At 43.2% G+C, this 18,009-nt stretch overlaps 1 protein-coding gene across 1 annotated transcript in view; it reads left to right on the top strand.

The window, feature by feature from the left end:
• The window catches only part of CRYBG2 (crystallin beta-gamma domain containing 2), a 100,715-nt gene that overhangs the window by 49,662 nt on the left and 33,044 nt on the right, over positions 1-18,009 (top strand). Inside the window, exons 4-8 of the mRNA XM_033954453.1 lie at positions 1,969-7,417; positions 7,920-7,967; positions 10,873-10,991; positions 11,857-12,031; positions 17,350-17,489. Coding sequence (XP_033810344.1) covers positions 1,969-7,417; positions 7,920-7,967; positions 10,873-10,991; positions 11,857-12,031; positions 17,350-17,489 — 5,931 coding nt within the window. The remainder of the gene's footprint in view (positions 1-1,968; positions 7,418-7,919; positions 7,968-10,872; positions 10,992-11,856; positions 12,032-17,349; positions 17,490-18,009) is intronic.

Raw genomic sequence — 18,009 nt, 5'->3', positions numbered from 1 at the left:
GTAAAAGCTTCAGCGCTCATAGAATTCCTATGAGCATCAGATTTTTTACCGCCACGGCTGGCGATAAAAAATCCTAATGCGGCTTCATAAAGAGGAGGGTGGAGGTAATTTGGCATTGGGTTCCTAGTATTATTTGTATCTACCATGTACAAAGTTATCACTAACGAGCAATATTTGTGTATTGCTTGGAGCCTGTGGGATAGGAACATTTTTAAATGTGAGAACCTAAATAGATTTAGAAAATTAATACTGCACACTGCAAAAAAACAAGGAATTTGATATTTTTCCAATCCAAACACTGTCTCTATGGGCTCTTCCATAGCCTGCTTAAGAGATACTGGAAGAGATTTTGATGGGAGTTCTTTTCAGCATCTGTAGAATGTCTGTAGGAGGGAATGGAGATGGAAGCATGCATGATTACTTTCTGAACAAAGCCAGATGTCGAAATTGGAGGCTGCCTGGAGGGAGGGTAGGGAGAGAGAGAGAAAAAAGCTTTGTTAAAATGATAACTACTTTTAAGTGGCAGAAACAAAACGAGTTGAGTGAAAATTTGTGTGCAGGTTAAAAAAAGAGTTTTGACTGATTCAGATTATTAATTGAAAATCCATCACCAAACATGAGAGAAACAATTTTCAAAAATTCACTCAGCTATGTAAATGGAGGCCTATTTGAGTAAACGCGCTGCCTTAAAGCTATTAAAGCGGGAGGAGATTGACAACCTGGAAGAAAGTTAGCTGAGCTCAGAGATGGGGTTAGATCAGGAAAGGCCGCAAAATATTTAGGGCCTTTTCTATTAAACTCCACTAGCAGTTTTTAGTGCAGGGAGCCGCGCTGAATGGTCCGCGCGGCTCCCGATGCTCATAGAGTTCCTATGAGCGTTGAGAGAAACACGGGCCATTCAGCGGGGCTCTCTACGCTGAAAACTGCTAGTACAGTTTAATAGAAGAGGGGGTTAGTGTTGAGTTTTCAAAATCCATCGTGAAACAGTGAAAAGGTATTCGGGAGGGGGGGGAAGGTATAAACCTCTGCAGGTCCTTTTTCTAAAGGTAATTTTCAAAGAGAATTTGTGCACAAACTTTTCCTTTAAGAACTGGTACAAAATCCGTGGGGATAATTATCTGTGAACTTTGCATCTACTTATGTGACGAGTGTGACCCAAAGCACATTAGACAGATATTGTTAGCCCACTGGGACAGACATGGAAAACTGCTTGAGTACCTGAATAAATCCATGTAAACCTTTCTGAGCTCCCCTGGGAGAACAGTATAGAAAATTGAATAAATAGTGTGAAGAGTTTCAGCCTCTAATAACCAGAGTTAGTATTGTGACGTCATAATGCCTCATGCCTCCAATAAGAGCCAACCTCATCAGTGATGTCACAATGGCTTGATTGTTCTATACTTGGCTCACTTTTGCCACATCTTGATTTCTAGAGTGGTGCAGTGGTTAAAGCTACAGCCTCAGCACCCTGAGGTTGTGGGTTCAAATCCCACGCTGCTCCTTGTGACCCTGGGCAAGTCACTTAATCCCCCCATTGCTCCAGGTACATTAGATAAATTGTGAGCTTACCAGGACAGACAGGGAAAACTGCTTGAGTACCTGAATAAATTCATGTAAACCTTTCTGAGCACCCTGGGGAGAACGGTATAGAAAACTGAATAAGAACAGAAGAATATCCTTAGTGGGTGAGACCAAAGGTCCATCAAGCCTGATGTACTTTGCTCCTGTTGAACTTTAAAATGGCTAAAAATGTCCATATTATTGAACTTGTGCAGATGTTCCACTGTATTTCAGAAGGACAGTTTTTAGTGGAGCCACTTTACTGGGGTAAATATAAATTTGCCAGGGAAAATGTCTTTGAAAATTTCCCTCGGAAAAATTAATATGATGAGAAATATAGATGTCTAAAAGGATGCAAAGCCAGAATGTAACACCTAATCTCATATGCATTTCTTTTCTCTTTTTTAGCAATTTGGAAACAAATAAGAAACGGTTCTTAGCAGTGAAAGCTGGTGAGGAAGCCGAGGAGGGCCTGCCAGGGTCAGATTCCTTCCAAGACAACATGGAAAATTTTCGCAATGGACCTTACATCCTTCAAGCCAGGCCAGAAGTGACCCTCAGTAATTTGACCTTGAGAAAAGTTCCTGCTCCGCAGCCAAAGGTAGACGTCAAACATCATTTTCACAAAGTCTCTTTGAAATCAAACAAGCAGAGTAATGTTATGGCTCCAGAGCCTGTTCCCTCCAGGAGTCACAAAGAGGAGCGGCTATTCGAGGGGCAAGTCAGTGGTGTACCAAGAAGATACCATGAGGGGAAAGTTGAAACTTTCAGGGGCCCAGAAAGGGTAGCCTTGGGGGCCAAACTCTATGGCACGTCTTCACTGAGAATCAGGAGGCACCCAGACTCGCCAAAGATTCCCATTGCACACGGCCCTGTTTTCTCACAGCTTTATTTGCCACACAAAAAAGATGGAAAGAAGACAGAAAGTAGGAGCCCAGGACCGGATAGCAGTGAAGAAAGCAGGTCACCAAGAGAAAGTCCCCGGCGAAAAGAAGGTAGCATTCTAAGTGCCGAATCACAGAAAGAAAATCATCTTCAAAATTCTAACACTATTAAATCAACCAATAATAAGCACTCTCAAAGTACTGACGATACTATGATTGCCAGTTCTCCAAAACAAATCAAACATCAAGAGGCACACGAGATAATTGTTTCCGTTTTGTTAAGAGAAGACCGCTGGCAAAGGGCTGAAAAAATCATAGGTATCAGACCAGAGAACAAGAACCCCTGTGAAGATGAACATGAGACTGTATTTACCAAGAAAAATGCCTTCGCTTCTTTACACACTGAAATATTAAAAGAAAACAACAATAATAACTTGCAAACAATTGAAGACAACAGTACAATTCCTACGTTTTTAGGGAAAAGCAACCAGCAGCCTGCTAATGTTGTTATCTTGACCGGGTCATCGATAGCAAACCAGTATGAAGATGATGATTCCATGGATACGGGATCACTGAAAGAAAACAGCCAACAAGTGGTCCAGCTTATTACAGTTACCAAAGAGACAAGCAGAGACACATGGGGAAATAAGGAAAACACAACGGTTACGAAACTTGCAAAAGAAAGTTGCCAAGGAAGACCTACTAGCATCACGGTAACCCGATTACCAAAGGAAAGCATCTGGCACAAAACAGGAGACCTCGATTATAGTAGCTCACCTAAGGATAACGAGTGGCAAAAGACTAGTTATGCTATTTTTACTGTGCATATGAAAGAAAATGACACAAGTCTTCCAGTTCATATCACAAAAAGAGAAAATATGCAGATTACTGGTAGCACTACGGATACAGTATCGGCAAACGTCACTGATGGACAAAGTATTGGTAGTAATGTGGAAATGGCAGCATCAAAGGACATCCCCGGACAGAAAATTGGTTGCACTATGGATGCAGTAGCACGAAAACATATAGATAAACAAAGACATAATATTTTAGATACAATAAAGGACAATAACAGACAAACAACCGCTGATCGTTTGGAGAACACAATAGACATGCAAATACAAAATGAAGATCATACTGTTAGAACATCAAAGGATATCAACAAACAACCAACTGATTACACTATGGATGCTGTAACATTCAAAGATATATATAGACAAAGTGATTACGAAACTATATATACCAAAATATTAAAAAATACCAACAGAAAAAGAACTAAATGCACTATTCATAAAATAACATCTAAGAACATTGACCAACAAAGACCTGATGATCATTTGGATAACATAAAACCACAACTCATTGATAGACATATAGAATATGAAACTACAGATACTGCAACACTAAAAGACATTAGCCGACAAAGGGAATATGATCCTGTAGACAACAAAAGATCACCAAAGGGTTTCAACAGACAAAGAACTGAATACACTAAGGGTACAATAACTTCAAAAGACATTGACAGTGAAGGATCTGGTGACAATTTGGATACCAGAACACCAAATGACATTGATGGACAAAGAGACTATGAATCCGTACATAACAGAATTTCAAAGGGTATCAACAGAGAAAGAACTGATAACTCTTCAAAGGATATTGATAAGCCAAGGGAATATGAATCGATAGATACTAGAACACCAAACAGTATTAACAGACAAAGAACTGGTTACTCTATGGAAACAATAATTTCAAAGGACATTTTAAGACAAGGAGAATATGACAATATAGACACCAGACCACTAAAGGATTATGCCAAACAAAGACCTAGTGACAACTTAGATACCAGAACATCAAATGAAATTGAAAGACAAAGAACCAGTTACATTATAGATACAATAACTTCAAATGGCATTTACAGTGAAGGATCTCTTGACACTTTAGATAGTAGAACATCAAAGGACATTGACAGAGAAAGGGAATATGAAGCAACAGAGACTAAAACACCAACAGATATCTATAGAGAAAATACTATGGGCACGGTAACATCCAATGACATTGACAGACATGAATGTGGTGACACTTTGGATACCAAAACACCAGATGACATTGACAGAGAAAGACCCGATTGTGGCATAGATACAATAGCACTATATACTATCCACAGACTAAGTGCCAAGGAAATTCTCAGACAAATCGCTAGTGACACACTGGATAACAATGGAGAAAGAACCATTAATGCTGTGGATACTATACAATCAAAAGAAATCCAGAGAAATAGTTCTAATGACATGATGAAACCAAATGAGATCTACAGTGATGGAGCTGGTGACGCTATGAATATATGGATACCACAGGAAATCCATAGACTAATTGGTAATAAGAGCCCTCCTACTGTGAACCAAAAAGAAAATATCATATCAGATACTGATACTGCTAAAGGTATGTCGGTATCTACGGAAAACCATAGTGATCGTGTTGATAGCATCATATTACCAAATGAAAGCCTTGAATGTTCTGGTGATGCTCTTGTAATTAACATAATATCAAATGAAACCCTTATTCAAAATGCAGATGACATCTCATCTAGGAAATGGAAAACAGACATGTGTAATACTGATGAAAATGAAGTTACTATATTATCTGAAGAACTCAATGTACAAAGTGTTGGTGGTGATGATGATGACCCTACAGATACCACGATATCTAAACAAAGTCTAATAAACAACACAGATGAGGCTGCAGTTTCCTTAATACCAACAGAAACTTGTATTATAAATGGTGGTGAACCTGAAGTTACCCAAACACCACAAGAAATCCTCATACAAAATGCTGGTGACCCTGAAGCTACCAAAACAACAGGACAAACTCTTGTACATACTTCTGGTGACCTTGAAATGATCAAAACACCAAGAGAGACCCTGGCACAAACTTACAATAACCCTGAAGTTATCCAAACATCAAAAGAACACCTTGTACAAAATGCTGGTAGCCCTGAAGTCACTAAATCAGAAGGACAAACCCTTGTACACTATTCTGGTGTCCCTGAAATGACCAAAACACTAAGGGAAACCCTGGTACAAAATTATGCTGATCCTGAAGTTACCAACATATCAAGAGAAGCCTTTCTACAAAATGCTAATGAATCTGAAGACACCAAACCAGCAGGCCCAACACCTGTACAAAATTCAGATGATCCTGAAGTTACCAAAACACTATCAGAAACCCTTGTACAAAACACTGGCAGTTCTGAAACCCTTATACAACAATTTAGTGACCCTGAACTGACTAAAATACTACAAGAAAACCTTATCCAGAGTTCTGGTGATATTGAAGGTATCCAAACACTAAGCAAACCCCTTGCGGAAAATGCCAATGACACTGAAGTCATCACAACACCAAATGAAAAACTGACACAAAATGCTAGTGAAGAGGAAGCCACCAAAATACCAAGAGAAATCTTCATCCAAACTGCTGGTGAGCCTGATATTTCCTGCACACCAAAGGAAAATGATAAACAAGAAAGTCTTATGGAAAGCAAAGGTGATATTGCAGGTACCATAAAGTCAACAGAAACCTTCATGGGAAACTCTGATAAATTGGAAGTTTACGAAATATCAAAAGAAAGATATTTAAAGGATGGCTGTGATACTCCACTATCTTTTACAGCTAAAGTAGACGATTTAGAAGACACTAGTGAGGCCACAATTACCAAAATACAGAGAAAAAATCTTGTACAGTGCGAGGATGATCCTGGAGCTGCCATTACGCCAAGAGAAAATCATGTACATAACACTGATGACTGCCACATAGTTGGTTTACCAGAGCCTACAGAGGGAAACCTGGCTAGGGAAGACCATATGACTACTAGCCAAACATATCAAGATTCCAAGGGAGAGTTAAAGTTATTAGAAAACACTCCTCTTCTTCTAGATAATTCTCAGGTATTAGAAAAAGAGGCGATGGAATCCTCTAATGTGAGCGACTTCTGGCCTGTGCCATTGAATCGTAACTCTATGACAGAGAAAAACAAGGGTCATTGGCAGGAAGCCAAAGTGGTAGCAGATATTGGTGCAGACATGGAGAGCTGGATGGACATTGTTCGTAATCTGGAAACTCCAGAAATCATGAAATACCTGAAGGTTCCAAGACAGCCACGCATTTCTTCTCTCGCCATATTTGCCACTTTGCCACCTATTCTGGAAGACCAGACTTTTATGATTTCTTCCTTTTTTCCTTATGAATTTGCAATCACAAGACAGCTAAATGCAGAAGAAGATAAGGAAGTGGAAGAGGAAGAAGAAGAAGAAGAAGAAGAATCAGAAGAACTGAAACCTTCACAGGAACCGGGCAAAAATATCTCTTGCCAAGAAGACAGTGAAGCACTTATAACCACAGAAGATGAACCAAAATTGTCATATTCATGGGAGAATATTTTCAAAACAGCTCCTGTGATGGATAAGACTTCCCCACTTGAGATGCTGCATAAGCATTCAGAAGATGAGAACTCTAAGACTGCAGACTACAGGGCTTTGCCAAGCACCTTACTATTGCCTGGCCGACTGGAAAAGAAATCTGTTCTCAGTGAAGGCAAAACCTATTCCCGATTGGGTAATAGCATTCTCTTTAGAAATTACAAGGTGCCTGGGTGGATTCCATTTACAGGTTTAGAGAAGGAGGAAGAGAGTTCCTCAGAAAATGAACAACCTACATCTCCTGTACCAGAGTCAGGAAGCCCTGAGGAAAACAGCCAGACCGCGCTCAATAGCCCACCTATAAGTCTCTATGATCACACGAATGCTTTGCCATCTTCAAATGGCATCTCTGAGATGGCACAATCCGGTTCCTCCTCTGTGCCCCTTGAGCCAAATAGGTCCCCAAGCACTGACAAGAATGCCAGTCCACCTTCTCCCCTCTCTGCAAATATTGAACAGGACACAACTCTTCCCAAGTTGACAGACTTCCTGGATGTTTGGGTGAGTTAAGGTTTTGAACTGTTGCACCTAGACTTGAGTTTGGAAAGGCTTGAAAAGCCTACTTTCCGTAATCTTCATTCCCACAGCAAACATTCAAGGCTGCAGGGTATGCCTCTCAGCTTTCCCACATGAGACAGTAGGCATAAGTTTGTTCCACTGTAGGTCATGCTCGATAATATTCAGGGAAAGTCAAGGGCCACAGTTAGAAATCCTCTGAAAAGTGGGCATTAGAGAAGAAAAGCCTCAGATAGGTGAGCTATGAAGGAAGAATCAAAACAGAATATAACTCATGTAAATGTTTCCATTTCTGAAGAAAGACTGTAGTTTTTCCAAATCAGAGCTATATTATGAATTATTCTTAAGTATGACATAAGAACTAGGACCGAGGAATAGTTACCAAGGGAAGCAATGTCCACAGTTAGGAAATGAAAGGTGGGCTGAATTGGACATGTTAATGTACTTATTAAATATATATACTGTATATTCATATTTTATTTTATAGGAACACAAAGACAAAGCCTGTGGGAAACTCAACCCAAGACCCGGAAAGGTATAAAAGATATAGATTTCAGTTGTAGCCCCAGAGCTCTTAACCTGCGCTTCTGAAGCATTTGCTGTGGCACTTTGAGATATCATGGGAATCTCCTACCAGACTAAATGACCTTAAAATGCTACTAATAATATTGCTCAGACTTACGAATTCCTTAGTCATGCTGAGATATGCAACTGTCCGGCTTTGTTGGCTTTGCTTGTTGGAATGCTGCTTCATCTTGGCAAATTTTCAAGACCCGCTGGTGCACCCTGATTCCCCATTTGGAAATACTAACGGTGCTCTGTCATTGTCAGCAAGAGAGGAGAGGGTGCAGCATTTGCTTCTGTTTCGGGGGACAACACGGTTTATTTAAGGTGTGTGGGATCAGATGTGAAATACTGAGCTGCACCCAGCTTTTTTTGTTTTGTATCCAGGGTAGATATTCAGAATTACCACCCCTTCCCTCTGCTCTGTGGGACCAAACCTTGCAGTTTTTGACTCCAAGGCAGCGGGAGATGACTGGGATGCATGACCGTGATTAACCTGTTCTGGGAGGTTAAGAAGGGCGAGGGACCGGAGGGAGTTATGGTGAAGAGTGTTGCCCGATGTCATTTGCTGCATGAATTTGAAGCATCCACCCCCCTGTTACCACCTTAGGGCCAGATTCTCAAAACTTGCCATGCCTTTGACGATGGTTGCTCAAGCAGTTTTAGGCTCCAGCAGGTTTAGCGTGCCAGGAGTTTACCACCCGATTATCGGAACGGCTCACCGTGGTCTCTTCCGCGCTCCCTAGCAGATCCAACTCTGCCATGCAAATGTAGTACAACGAGGTCACCGCTATTAAAAATGGTTGTAAAATGGTGTCATTAATATTTATACGGGCAATTCTCTATCATCGCCGGGTGATTCCCCAAATGAAGTGCCAGCTTTTAATGACCAAAAATTACCAGCTGGTCCAGGGGTGCCGGTACTGTGAAAAGCACATCTCAGGCATGTGGATCATGATAAAAATAAACAAAAACACAACATTTACATAGAAGTATAATAGTAATAGGAAAACAATCTCAAAAACACGTGTCTCGAACACATGTATTAAAGTCGTGTCTTATACACGCTTGTTGAAAGCCGACAATTGCACCTCCCCTCCCTTCCAGTCCATCCAATAGCACTGGCATGCCTATGATTAACATGACAACGTAGTGTTTGTCAGTAGTTCTCCGCCTATGATATGCGCCCCTATTGCGCTCCAATAAAGCACGGCTTTTGGTATGCACATGCACTCATGCAACTTATGGGATGTATCAATAGAAGCTTCGTTAGCCGCAAATCTGAAGCCATAATGCCACTGTACAGAACCATGGTGAGACCTCATCTGGAGTACTGTGTGCAATTCTGGAGGCCACATTACCGTAAAGATGTGCTTAGAGTTGAGTCGGTTCAGCGGATGGCCACTAGGATGATCTCGGGGCTCAAGGGTCTCTCGTACGAAGAAAGACTAAACAAATTGCAGCTCTACACTCTGGAGGAACGCAGGGAGAGGGGGGACATGATTGAGACATTTAAATACATCACGGGACGTGTCGAGGTGGAAGAAGACCTCTTCTTTCTCAAAGGACCCTCGGTCACAAGGGGGCATCCGCTCAAACTCAGAGGAGGGAAATTCGATAGTGACGTAAGGAAGTATTTCTTCACAGAAAGGGTTGTAGATCACTGGAACAAGCTTCCAGAGCAGGTGATCAAGGCCACCAGCGTGCTTGACTTTAAGAATAAATGGGATGCCCTAGTGGGATCCTTACGAGGGTCGAGTTTAGGAAACAGGTCATTAGTACTCAGACTTAATGGGGTGGGTCAGTAGAGTGGGCAGACTTGATGGGCTATAGCCCTTTTCTGCCGTCATCTTTCTATGTTTCTATGTTTCTATGTTTCATGCTTCTTTCTGTGGACTATTCTGCGGATGTGCCAATCGCTATCACCGGTGACCGATCTCATGCAAATTTGGCGACCCTCCGTGAACCTCATTTGAATGCTTGGTACTTTGAGAACGGCTCATCTTTTTTTTTTTTTTGAATCGTTACATTAAGGCCGCTTCAGCGACCCGTCGGATTTTGCTGGCGATATTCGAGAATCCGGCCCTCGGTCCCAGCCTTGACAAAGCATAAGGAACATAAGGAAGCGGATCAGCATTGAGCCATCGCATGAAATCACTCGGACCTGTGCGTTTCTGGTGTGCGTGGGAGTCACAGAACTGGGCTTTAATGCCGGCAGTGGAGAGTGAGAATCCAGAGGAGTAAACTAGGGGAGGGACGGAGAGGAAGAGGAACGGAAAAAGATGGGAAGGAATGCAATTGGATTTTTGATGTATTTACTCGTCTTTCCAAATCTGAACTCAAAGGTGTGTTACATTCAAGTACAACAGGATTTTCCCTGCACCATTGTGCTTACAATCTAAGCTTCCTATTTTCTATGTGCTTGCATGCAGTTTTAACAAGGCATTTACTAACCCGTGTCTCTTCAGTACCGTTGTATGCAAAGCAGCTTATTCTTTTTCGACACCTGCTGGGATGACTCTTTTTGATTGAAACTGAATTTTCATGTTGTTGACATAACACAACTTCATAACGGCGGCCCTAAGTTACCGCCTGAGGCAACAGAGGGTAAAGTGACTTGCTCAAGGTCACAAGGAATTCTTGAACCATGAGTTCCCTGGCTCTAGGCCACTTCTCCACTTCAAGGCTGGAAAAGAGAGGCAGGGAGACGTGACGAGAGGGAATGCAGAAGGAAAAAGAGGGAGAGAATGTATAAAGGGTATATTCAGTGAGAGTTACTGGAACCTGCTTTAATGCTCTTTAGTAAGTCACTGACCTCCAGCAACTAAACATTGTTGTGTTGAAGAAACCCATTTATGATTTTTTTTTCTCTGCAGATAATTATCTTCCTGCACTCTGGCTTCAAAGGGGATCAGGTCAAGATCCTGAGTGATGTAACTGATGCAACAGCCTGGAATCTTCCAGACATTGTCTCCATCCGGGTTGTCCGTGGCGGGTCAGTAAGAGGTGGAGAAGGACTTTTTATTCTTCTCCACAGCAACTAACATCATCTTTTATTAGGATTTATTAAGAGGCCTGTTTCTGAAGTGTGATAAACATTTATTGTGTTCTGGGCGGGCCTGACCACCAGACAGGTTAGGTGTCCACTTAGGGGGGGGGGCACAGTTGGGGGGATGGTAACAGTGCAGCAGTCATGTCCCTAAAAATGGCATGGCTGATGCAGGTAGGGTTACCAGATTTTCCCGAAGGAAAATCCAGACCCCCATGGTCACGCCCCCAGTTCCGTCCGCGTCACACCCTGCCCCCGTATGCATGTTGCATCCGTGCGTTCGCGGATGCTGTCCCGACGTCAGAAGCTTTTCAAAGCCCGGACAAAATGCCGGGTTTTGAAAAGCCGTCTGGACCCCTGAACACATCCTCGAAAAGGATGACATGTCCGGGGAAATCCAGACGACTGGAGCAGTGTAACGACATAGCGTCACGGTCCAAACAATTTTCTTCATCTATCTGCTTCTAGTTGTAGATTATCTGTTTGGAGTGAGCTCTGAGGAACTTGTCTTTTGCCCCTTATAGTGGAGGAAGGAGGGTTTGTTTGGAATGAATGGATAAGGACTGATATCTTATACATGGTTACGTTCTTCAGCTGGCAGCTGTGATATACCCTTAGCAGACAGAGCAGTTGGGCCATTTGCCTTTTTCTGCCATCATCTACTGGGTGACTGTGTTACTATGCTGTAATAGTCCACTGCAATCAGCTCATGTGGTACTGATAAGAGGTGTGTTATGATCAAAGTAGGCTGTACCTAGGCTGCAAAGTGCATGATAACACTGGGGTCAATAGTTTGCTTTATTCCCTCTAGCTGGATTATGTATGAGAAGCCACGATTCCAGGGCAGGAAGTGTGTACTAGCTGAAGGGGACATTGAGCTGACTAACCCTTGGAATGATGAAGAGGAGGAGGAGGAGGAGGAGGAAGGTTCAATTAATACTTTGAAGAAGCCTGTCTGCATTGGATCTCTGAGGCATGTGGTCAAGGTAAGTGTGGGGATACCTGCAGCCTTTTTCTTTGTATATTAAAGATGCCAACTGGATCCAGATTCATAGGACAGGGTTGATCCAGTCCTGGGTTTACTCCATTGCATGCTGGGATTTGTAGTTCTGATTTTTCTCCATTGCATTCCCTAAGAAAAGCAAGACTACAAGTTTCAGCATGCACTGAGGTAAACCCATAACCTGGATCAACTCTGTCCTTCAGATCTGGATCCAATTGGCAGCCTTATTGTAAATGTTATTATTAGTATTTAATTTCTACTGGCAAATTTTTCTCGGCTGAAAAATGAGTTGAAGCCAAGAGCAGTGCAGGGTTGGAAACCCAGCATAGGTTTTGCTGTATTGTATACACAGATTTCTAGTCATAATTAAGAGGGAAATCAATGGACCAATCGGAGCCTACTGCCACACACATGTTACTGGGCAAAACCAGGTCTGGATCAGCTTGTTCGGAAAACCAAGAGTGAATTGGCAAGATATAAGGAATGGGGGGTTAATCAGGGAACAAGGGGGTTAGAGATTACAGGATTAAAGCCTAATAGAAATCAAATGTACTTCTATTTCTAGAGCCAGTCCTTGTTTTATCTGTGTTGCATGTGCGGACTTCCAGTTTCTCAAGGGAAGCAGGAGTTACAGCTTCACAGCTGCAGTGAGGGCACAAGCAAGGTTCAGATTGAGTTTTGTAACAGTGAAGCCGATCACCGTCCATTTGATTGAGTGGGCGTGGCCAAGTGGGAGGAGCATCCTAGAGCAGTTCCTGGGATGAGAAAGAACCATATGTCACAGTTAAAAAGTAACTTTTATGGTCCAGTTGGCGAGAACGACCGAGAAAGCAATTAGTTGCCAGGGCAGCCGTAGATAATGATGTCATTGTCAAAAGTGTCATTGACCTGTTGTTGCTGCAGAAATCACGAGACTCTGCAGGAACCCTGATGTGAACTGCTTCTGGATCTGGACGGACGAACTTTTCAAAATAAGTGAGGGGGGGTGAGGGGGTTGTTAATTTCAGGACCAAAACTCAATACTAATCTTCTATATATATAAAATCGGAGGTATGTGTGTGTGTATGTGCCGCGATCACGCAAAAACGGCTTGACCAATTTGAACGAAACTTGGTATGCAGATCCCTCACTACCTGGGGTGATATGTTCTGGGGGTCTCGCGGCCCACCTGCACACGTGGGCGGAGCTACAAACAGAAAATCAGATTTCACCCATTCATGTCAATGGAAAAAATGTAAAAAGCTGCCATTCTCACAGTAATTCAAAAACGGCTTGACCGATTTGAACGAAACTTGGTATGCAGATCCCTCTCTACCTGGGGTGATATGTTCTGGGGGTCTCTCGGCCCACAACTCTATGTTGCTTGCTCAAGGGTGGGTTCACCCAACAATTTATATGTTCTTGCTCCTGGAGGTGAAACTAAAAATGTTGTTTATAATCACGTTTTGCGTTAGTTGTATTGTATTCATTTTGTCAAATATTTCACATTATAATTTGAATATTGTACTTTTTATTAAGCTGTAAAAAAATAATTTCATTCACCACTATAAAGTATCTTTATTTGAATCCATTTACAGTGTTATTGCTATAATTAAATACCCGTGCAACGCCAGGGCATCAGCTAGTTATGCCATATAATATGTTGGTGGGTCAGATTCACCAGTTAGGAGTAACATCAGGCAATGCTTCTTCACGGTGGTGGATGCCTGGAACGCCCTCAAGGTAGAGGCAAAAACAGTGACGGAGTTCAAAAATGAGTGGGATCCCTAAATAGAAAGAAGATAGTATCAGTAGCATAGTAAGGGGGGGCGGTCCACCCCCGGTGCTGTCTTGCTAAGGGCACAGCAGCCTTCCTCCTCTCTGACCCCCCCCCCCCCAGCTCCTCGCCACGCGTGCACACCCCTTGCCTACCCCCGCACCTTTTTCACTTCCCTGACACGAGGTTGCAACTTGCTACCCATGTTGGCATCAGCGCTCTCTCTCTGATGTCACTTCCTAGGAAGTGACGTCAGAGGCCAAGCCGAAACCGACGTGGTTAAAAGGTTCGGGGAGAGGGAAGGAGCTGCGCGTGCGCCGGGGGAGGGGCGCCACCACCCCAGGTGCCGCTCACCCTAACTACCCCACTGGATAGTATTGACACACAATTCGACAGATCAACAGCTCTAGCATCATTTATGATGCGCAGGAGTGGCGCTTAAAAGGCAGCCCCAGCAGCGGGGAAGTGAAGACGATGCTGGACGGACTTCTACGGTCTCCGTCCCATATGCAGCAAGAATGATCAGGATTTATACCATATTCTAATCGTCTGAGTACAGGTCTTACCGATCTCGGGGGGGGGGGGGGAGAGGTGAAGACATCTTATACTGGAACTTTTTTTTTTTTCAAAATTTTAAACAAGCACATTAATACTTGAATACGGATTTGCAATAAAAATCCAAAGAAACTGATAAGCCTAACACCACTTACAGCAGTAATGAAAGGAGAAGAAATAATAATACAGTACTCCCCAGATATTTGCGGGGGTTCTGTTCCAGGAACCCCCGCGAATGCTGAAAAAAACGCAAATACGTTTTTTAGCGGGGGAGATAAGAGAGGGCACCCGGAGAGGCAGGAGAGGGCAGCCAGAGCGCCAGCGAGTGAAGGAAATCACTCGCGGTATGCTCCGACCGCCTCTTCCTGCACTAAAGTCGGGCCTCACCAATCAGAAGCTGCTTTGACATGCAGCTCCTGACTGATGAGGCCCGCCTTTAGTGCAGGAAGAGGCGGGCGGAGCTTACCGCGAGTGATTTCCTTCACTTGCCAGCGCTGCAGCTGCTCTCTCCTGCCCGGTCATTCGCGGTCAGAAAATCCGCGAATGACTGGGACTGCAAACAGCGAACCGCGAATGACCGGGGGAACACTGTACATTATTTAGTCCACAAAATTAAGAAATAAGAATCCAAGTACTTTATTAGAATAAATATAAAGGAAAGCATATCAATTATAAGAACAGCCCCCAACAGCCTGTACTTTAAACTGCAGGAAGAGCTATCGGACCAATCACCATTCCCCCCCCCCCCTTTCCTTGGCCAAAATAAATTCCAACAATTGCTTTGGTTCGAAAAATAGAAAATTTTTCCCTTGAAGTGGCCGGAAATTTTAATATAAAGGATCTTAGACTGGAACATAGCAAGTAATACAAAGTCAACCTGCATACTTCATGAGGCAAAGCTGGTGTCATTTCAATCATTAAAAAAAAAAAAATCCCCCCCCTTTCCTGTTGCCTAATATAGAATGGAAGTCTATTCCACTCTTTGGAAGCAGCACCGGAGAAAACCCCCGCCCTGACAGTCTACAATCTGACCTCTCTCCTTGTCGGTATTGCCAGGTCACACTGCATCGAACAGCGTAACTGTGGTAGGGAGATATATGAGGTTACACACTGCACCAGTTGGCTAGGAGCACGACCCTGTACGCTCAGATAGGTCATAAGTAAGAGCATATATCTGATCCGAAACTCAATTTTCAGCCAGTCCGTGATCATGTTTTCTCAGCCTAAACAGCGTTCTGATAATAGAATTCTGGGCTACCTGCAAAGAGCTCAACACAGTCTGAGGCACACCCAACAGTGCTATGTTACGATGGTCCATTGTCAACAGTATTCGTGTTTGAAGTACATTCTTATAATCGTTCCATGGCAGATAGCGATGTAGTCTGTACAAAAGATGTAACTTAAAACAGACTTTCCTGATGAGGTTCAACACATGTTGCCTAAAAGACAACTGAGGATCAAGGATTATCCTGAAATCCCGAAGACCAAGGAATCACTGAGTCATGGATCCGAACTGATGGCAGCGAACCTGCCTATGAAGCACGAGCTAAGTGCAATGAATCTGGTTTGTTGCTTCAACATTGCCTTGAGAATGAATTTGACCGTTGGGCAGCCTGAATAGACTCCCATCATTTACTACGTTACTTTGTAATTACGTAGTAACATATTAAATGTCGGCAGATGAAGGTCTCTAGGGAAGATTCGTTTGCCCTACAAGGAGGCCAGAGTTGTATCTGGCATTCTGCACAGGTTCCACCTCTTCAAGATTAAACACTGGTATACGTGGAGGGCCATGGTCAATAGGATATCTAAGTCCAACTTTGGACATTCACGCACAACGTCCAAAGTCGGAGGCAAACAAAAGGCCATTTTCGAAACCGGCAAAATCGCCTACTTAGATAACTTGGCGTCCAACTTCGTTCACCATTTCTGACCAAAAAAGCATCCAAATCTAGAACATTTGGATGTGGGCAAGAACTGGATAGAAGAAATCCAGTTGGGAACTTCTGCATGAGGCTCCAGAAGAGGAGGACAGATTGAGACATCCAGGTTTTACTCCTACTGAAAGCAATGAAAGTAAGAAGGACGGTACCATAACTAAAGCGCACCGGACATTGGCTCGCCGACAAACCCGCAGTGACATTTGCACGCAGGATTAATGCACGTCACCGTTCTGCCAGTTTCAGGCCTTTAGGTTTGCGCTCTGAAGAGGGGTGTGAACCCTCCCATTACACTGAAAACTCCCTGAAAGCTCCCAAAGAAAGGAGAATGGGAGTTTCCAGTGTAGTGTGTGTGGGTGCCCCCCCCCCCTTGGAGTGCAAACCCGAAGGCCTAGAAGTGGCAAATGTCGCTGCGGGATTTTTGGCACGCCAATGTCTGGCACACTTTTGATGGGTCACCAAGTAGGACAGATAGAGTCATCTTGGATTTATATCTATTGAATGCCTCAATCCGTCATCCTTTTTCTGGAGCCATCTGGTAACCCTAGAGCAGGGTTACCAGATTTAATCTTTGAAAAAAAAAAAAGGGGACACATGTTCAGCCTCCCAGCCCCTCCCCCACACAAACCTTGTGTCTCTTTCCCCAAGCTCAGGGCCGTGTCTAGAGGACCTCAGTGCATGTGTGGGCGTGATCACGATGATGTCACCTGCATGCCTGCACATGTGTGACATCATCACATCCATCCAGACATGGCCCCAAGCTCGGGGCATTCCAAAACCCGGACAAACTGCCAGCCTTTGGAAAACCCAGACAGTGCTTTAAAAGAGGACATGTCTGGATTTTCTTGGACATCTGGTAGCCCTAGGTTGGAGGTGTGTAGGAGAATCAAACTGTAAAGATATCCTTATCAATAAGGCATCAGTGACTTGAGGTGTGCAACAGATTTCACAAATTCATGCACTGTCTATAAACCTTTTCCATTCTGTTGAAAGCTCATCCTAACACCATCGGCCTTATCATGCTGATTAACCATTGGTTCCCTCTTGCAGGATTACGGCGTGCCCAGAATCAGCCTGTTTTCAAAGGAAAACGGAGAAGGCACGAAACTGACGTACCAGGAAATGACAGAGGATGCTCGGATTTATGGGCAGCCAGCACAAGCTACTTCCGTCATCGCCTATGCAGGCCTGTAAGACACACCACGAAGGCGGGAAAGGAAAGGGAAGAGGTGGAGCCAAAATCAGCCCCTCCTCCTTATAGTGCCTATTCTCTTTCCTCCTCTAAACTGCTAAACTTCCTGTTTGCTTTCTTTTCTTCTGCTTCATTTTCTTTGAGCTACAGCAGGTTGTCCATTAACTAAGAGCCAGTAAAATAAGGGGTAAAGGTCATGCATTTGATATACAGCTTTTCTGTGGTACAACCAAAACAGATTACATATTTTATATGTACAAGGGTCATTTCATAAATAATGCACACTATATATTTTTTTTTTTTAATTTACGTTTGTTTGTTTTTTCAAGTATTTCTTTACAACCCTTCAATGTAGTCTCCCTGCTTTGCAATGACCGAGTCCCAACATCTGGGAAGCTTCATTATTCCATCCAAGACACCATTTTTGTTCAGTTGCCGAATAGCTCAGGTACCGGCGGAAGAAAGCTCTTCCAGAGATGCAAAACGATGTCTACGCATAGGTTGTTTCAACTTTGGAA

This window comes from Geotrypetes seraphini, chromosome 8 (genome assembly GCF_902459505.1).
Source record: "Geotrypetes seraphini chromosome 8, aGeoSer1.1, whole genome shotgun sequence".
Lineage (NCBI taxonomy): Eukaryota > Metazoa > Chordata > Amphibia > Gymnophiona > Dermophiidae > Geotrypetes > Geotrypetes seraphini.
Note: the sequence above shows the minus strand (reverse complement) of the source record. Positions and strands in the feature narration are given on the sequence as shown.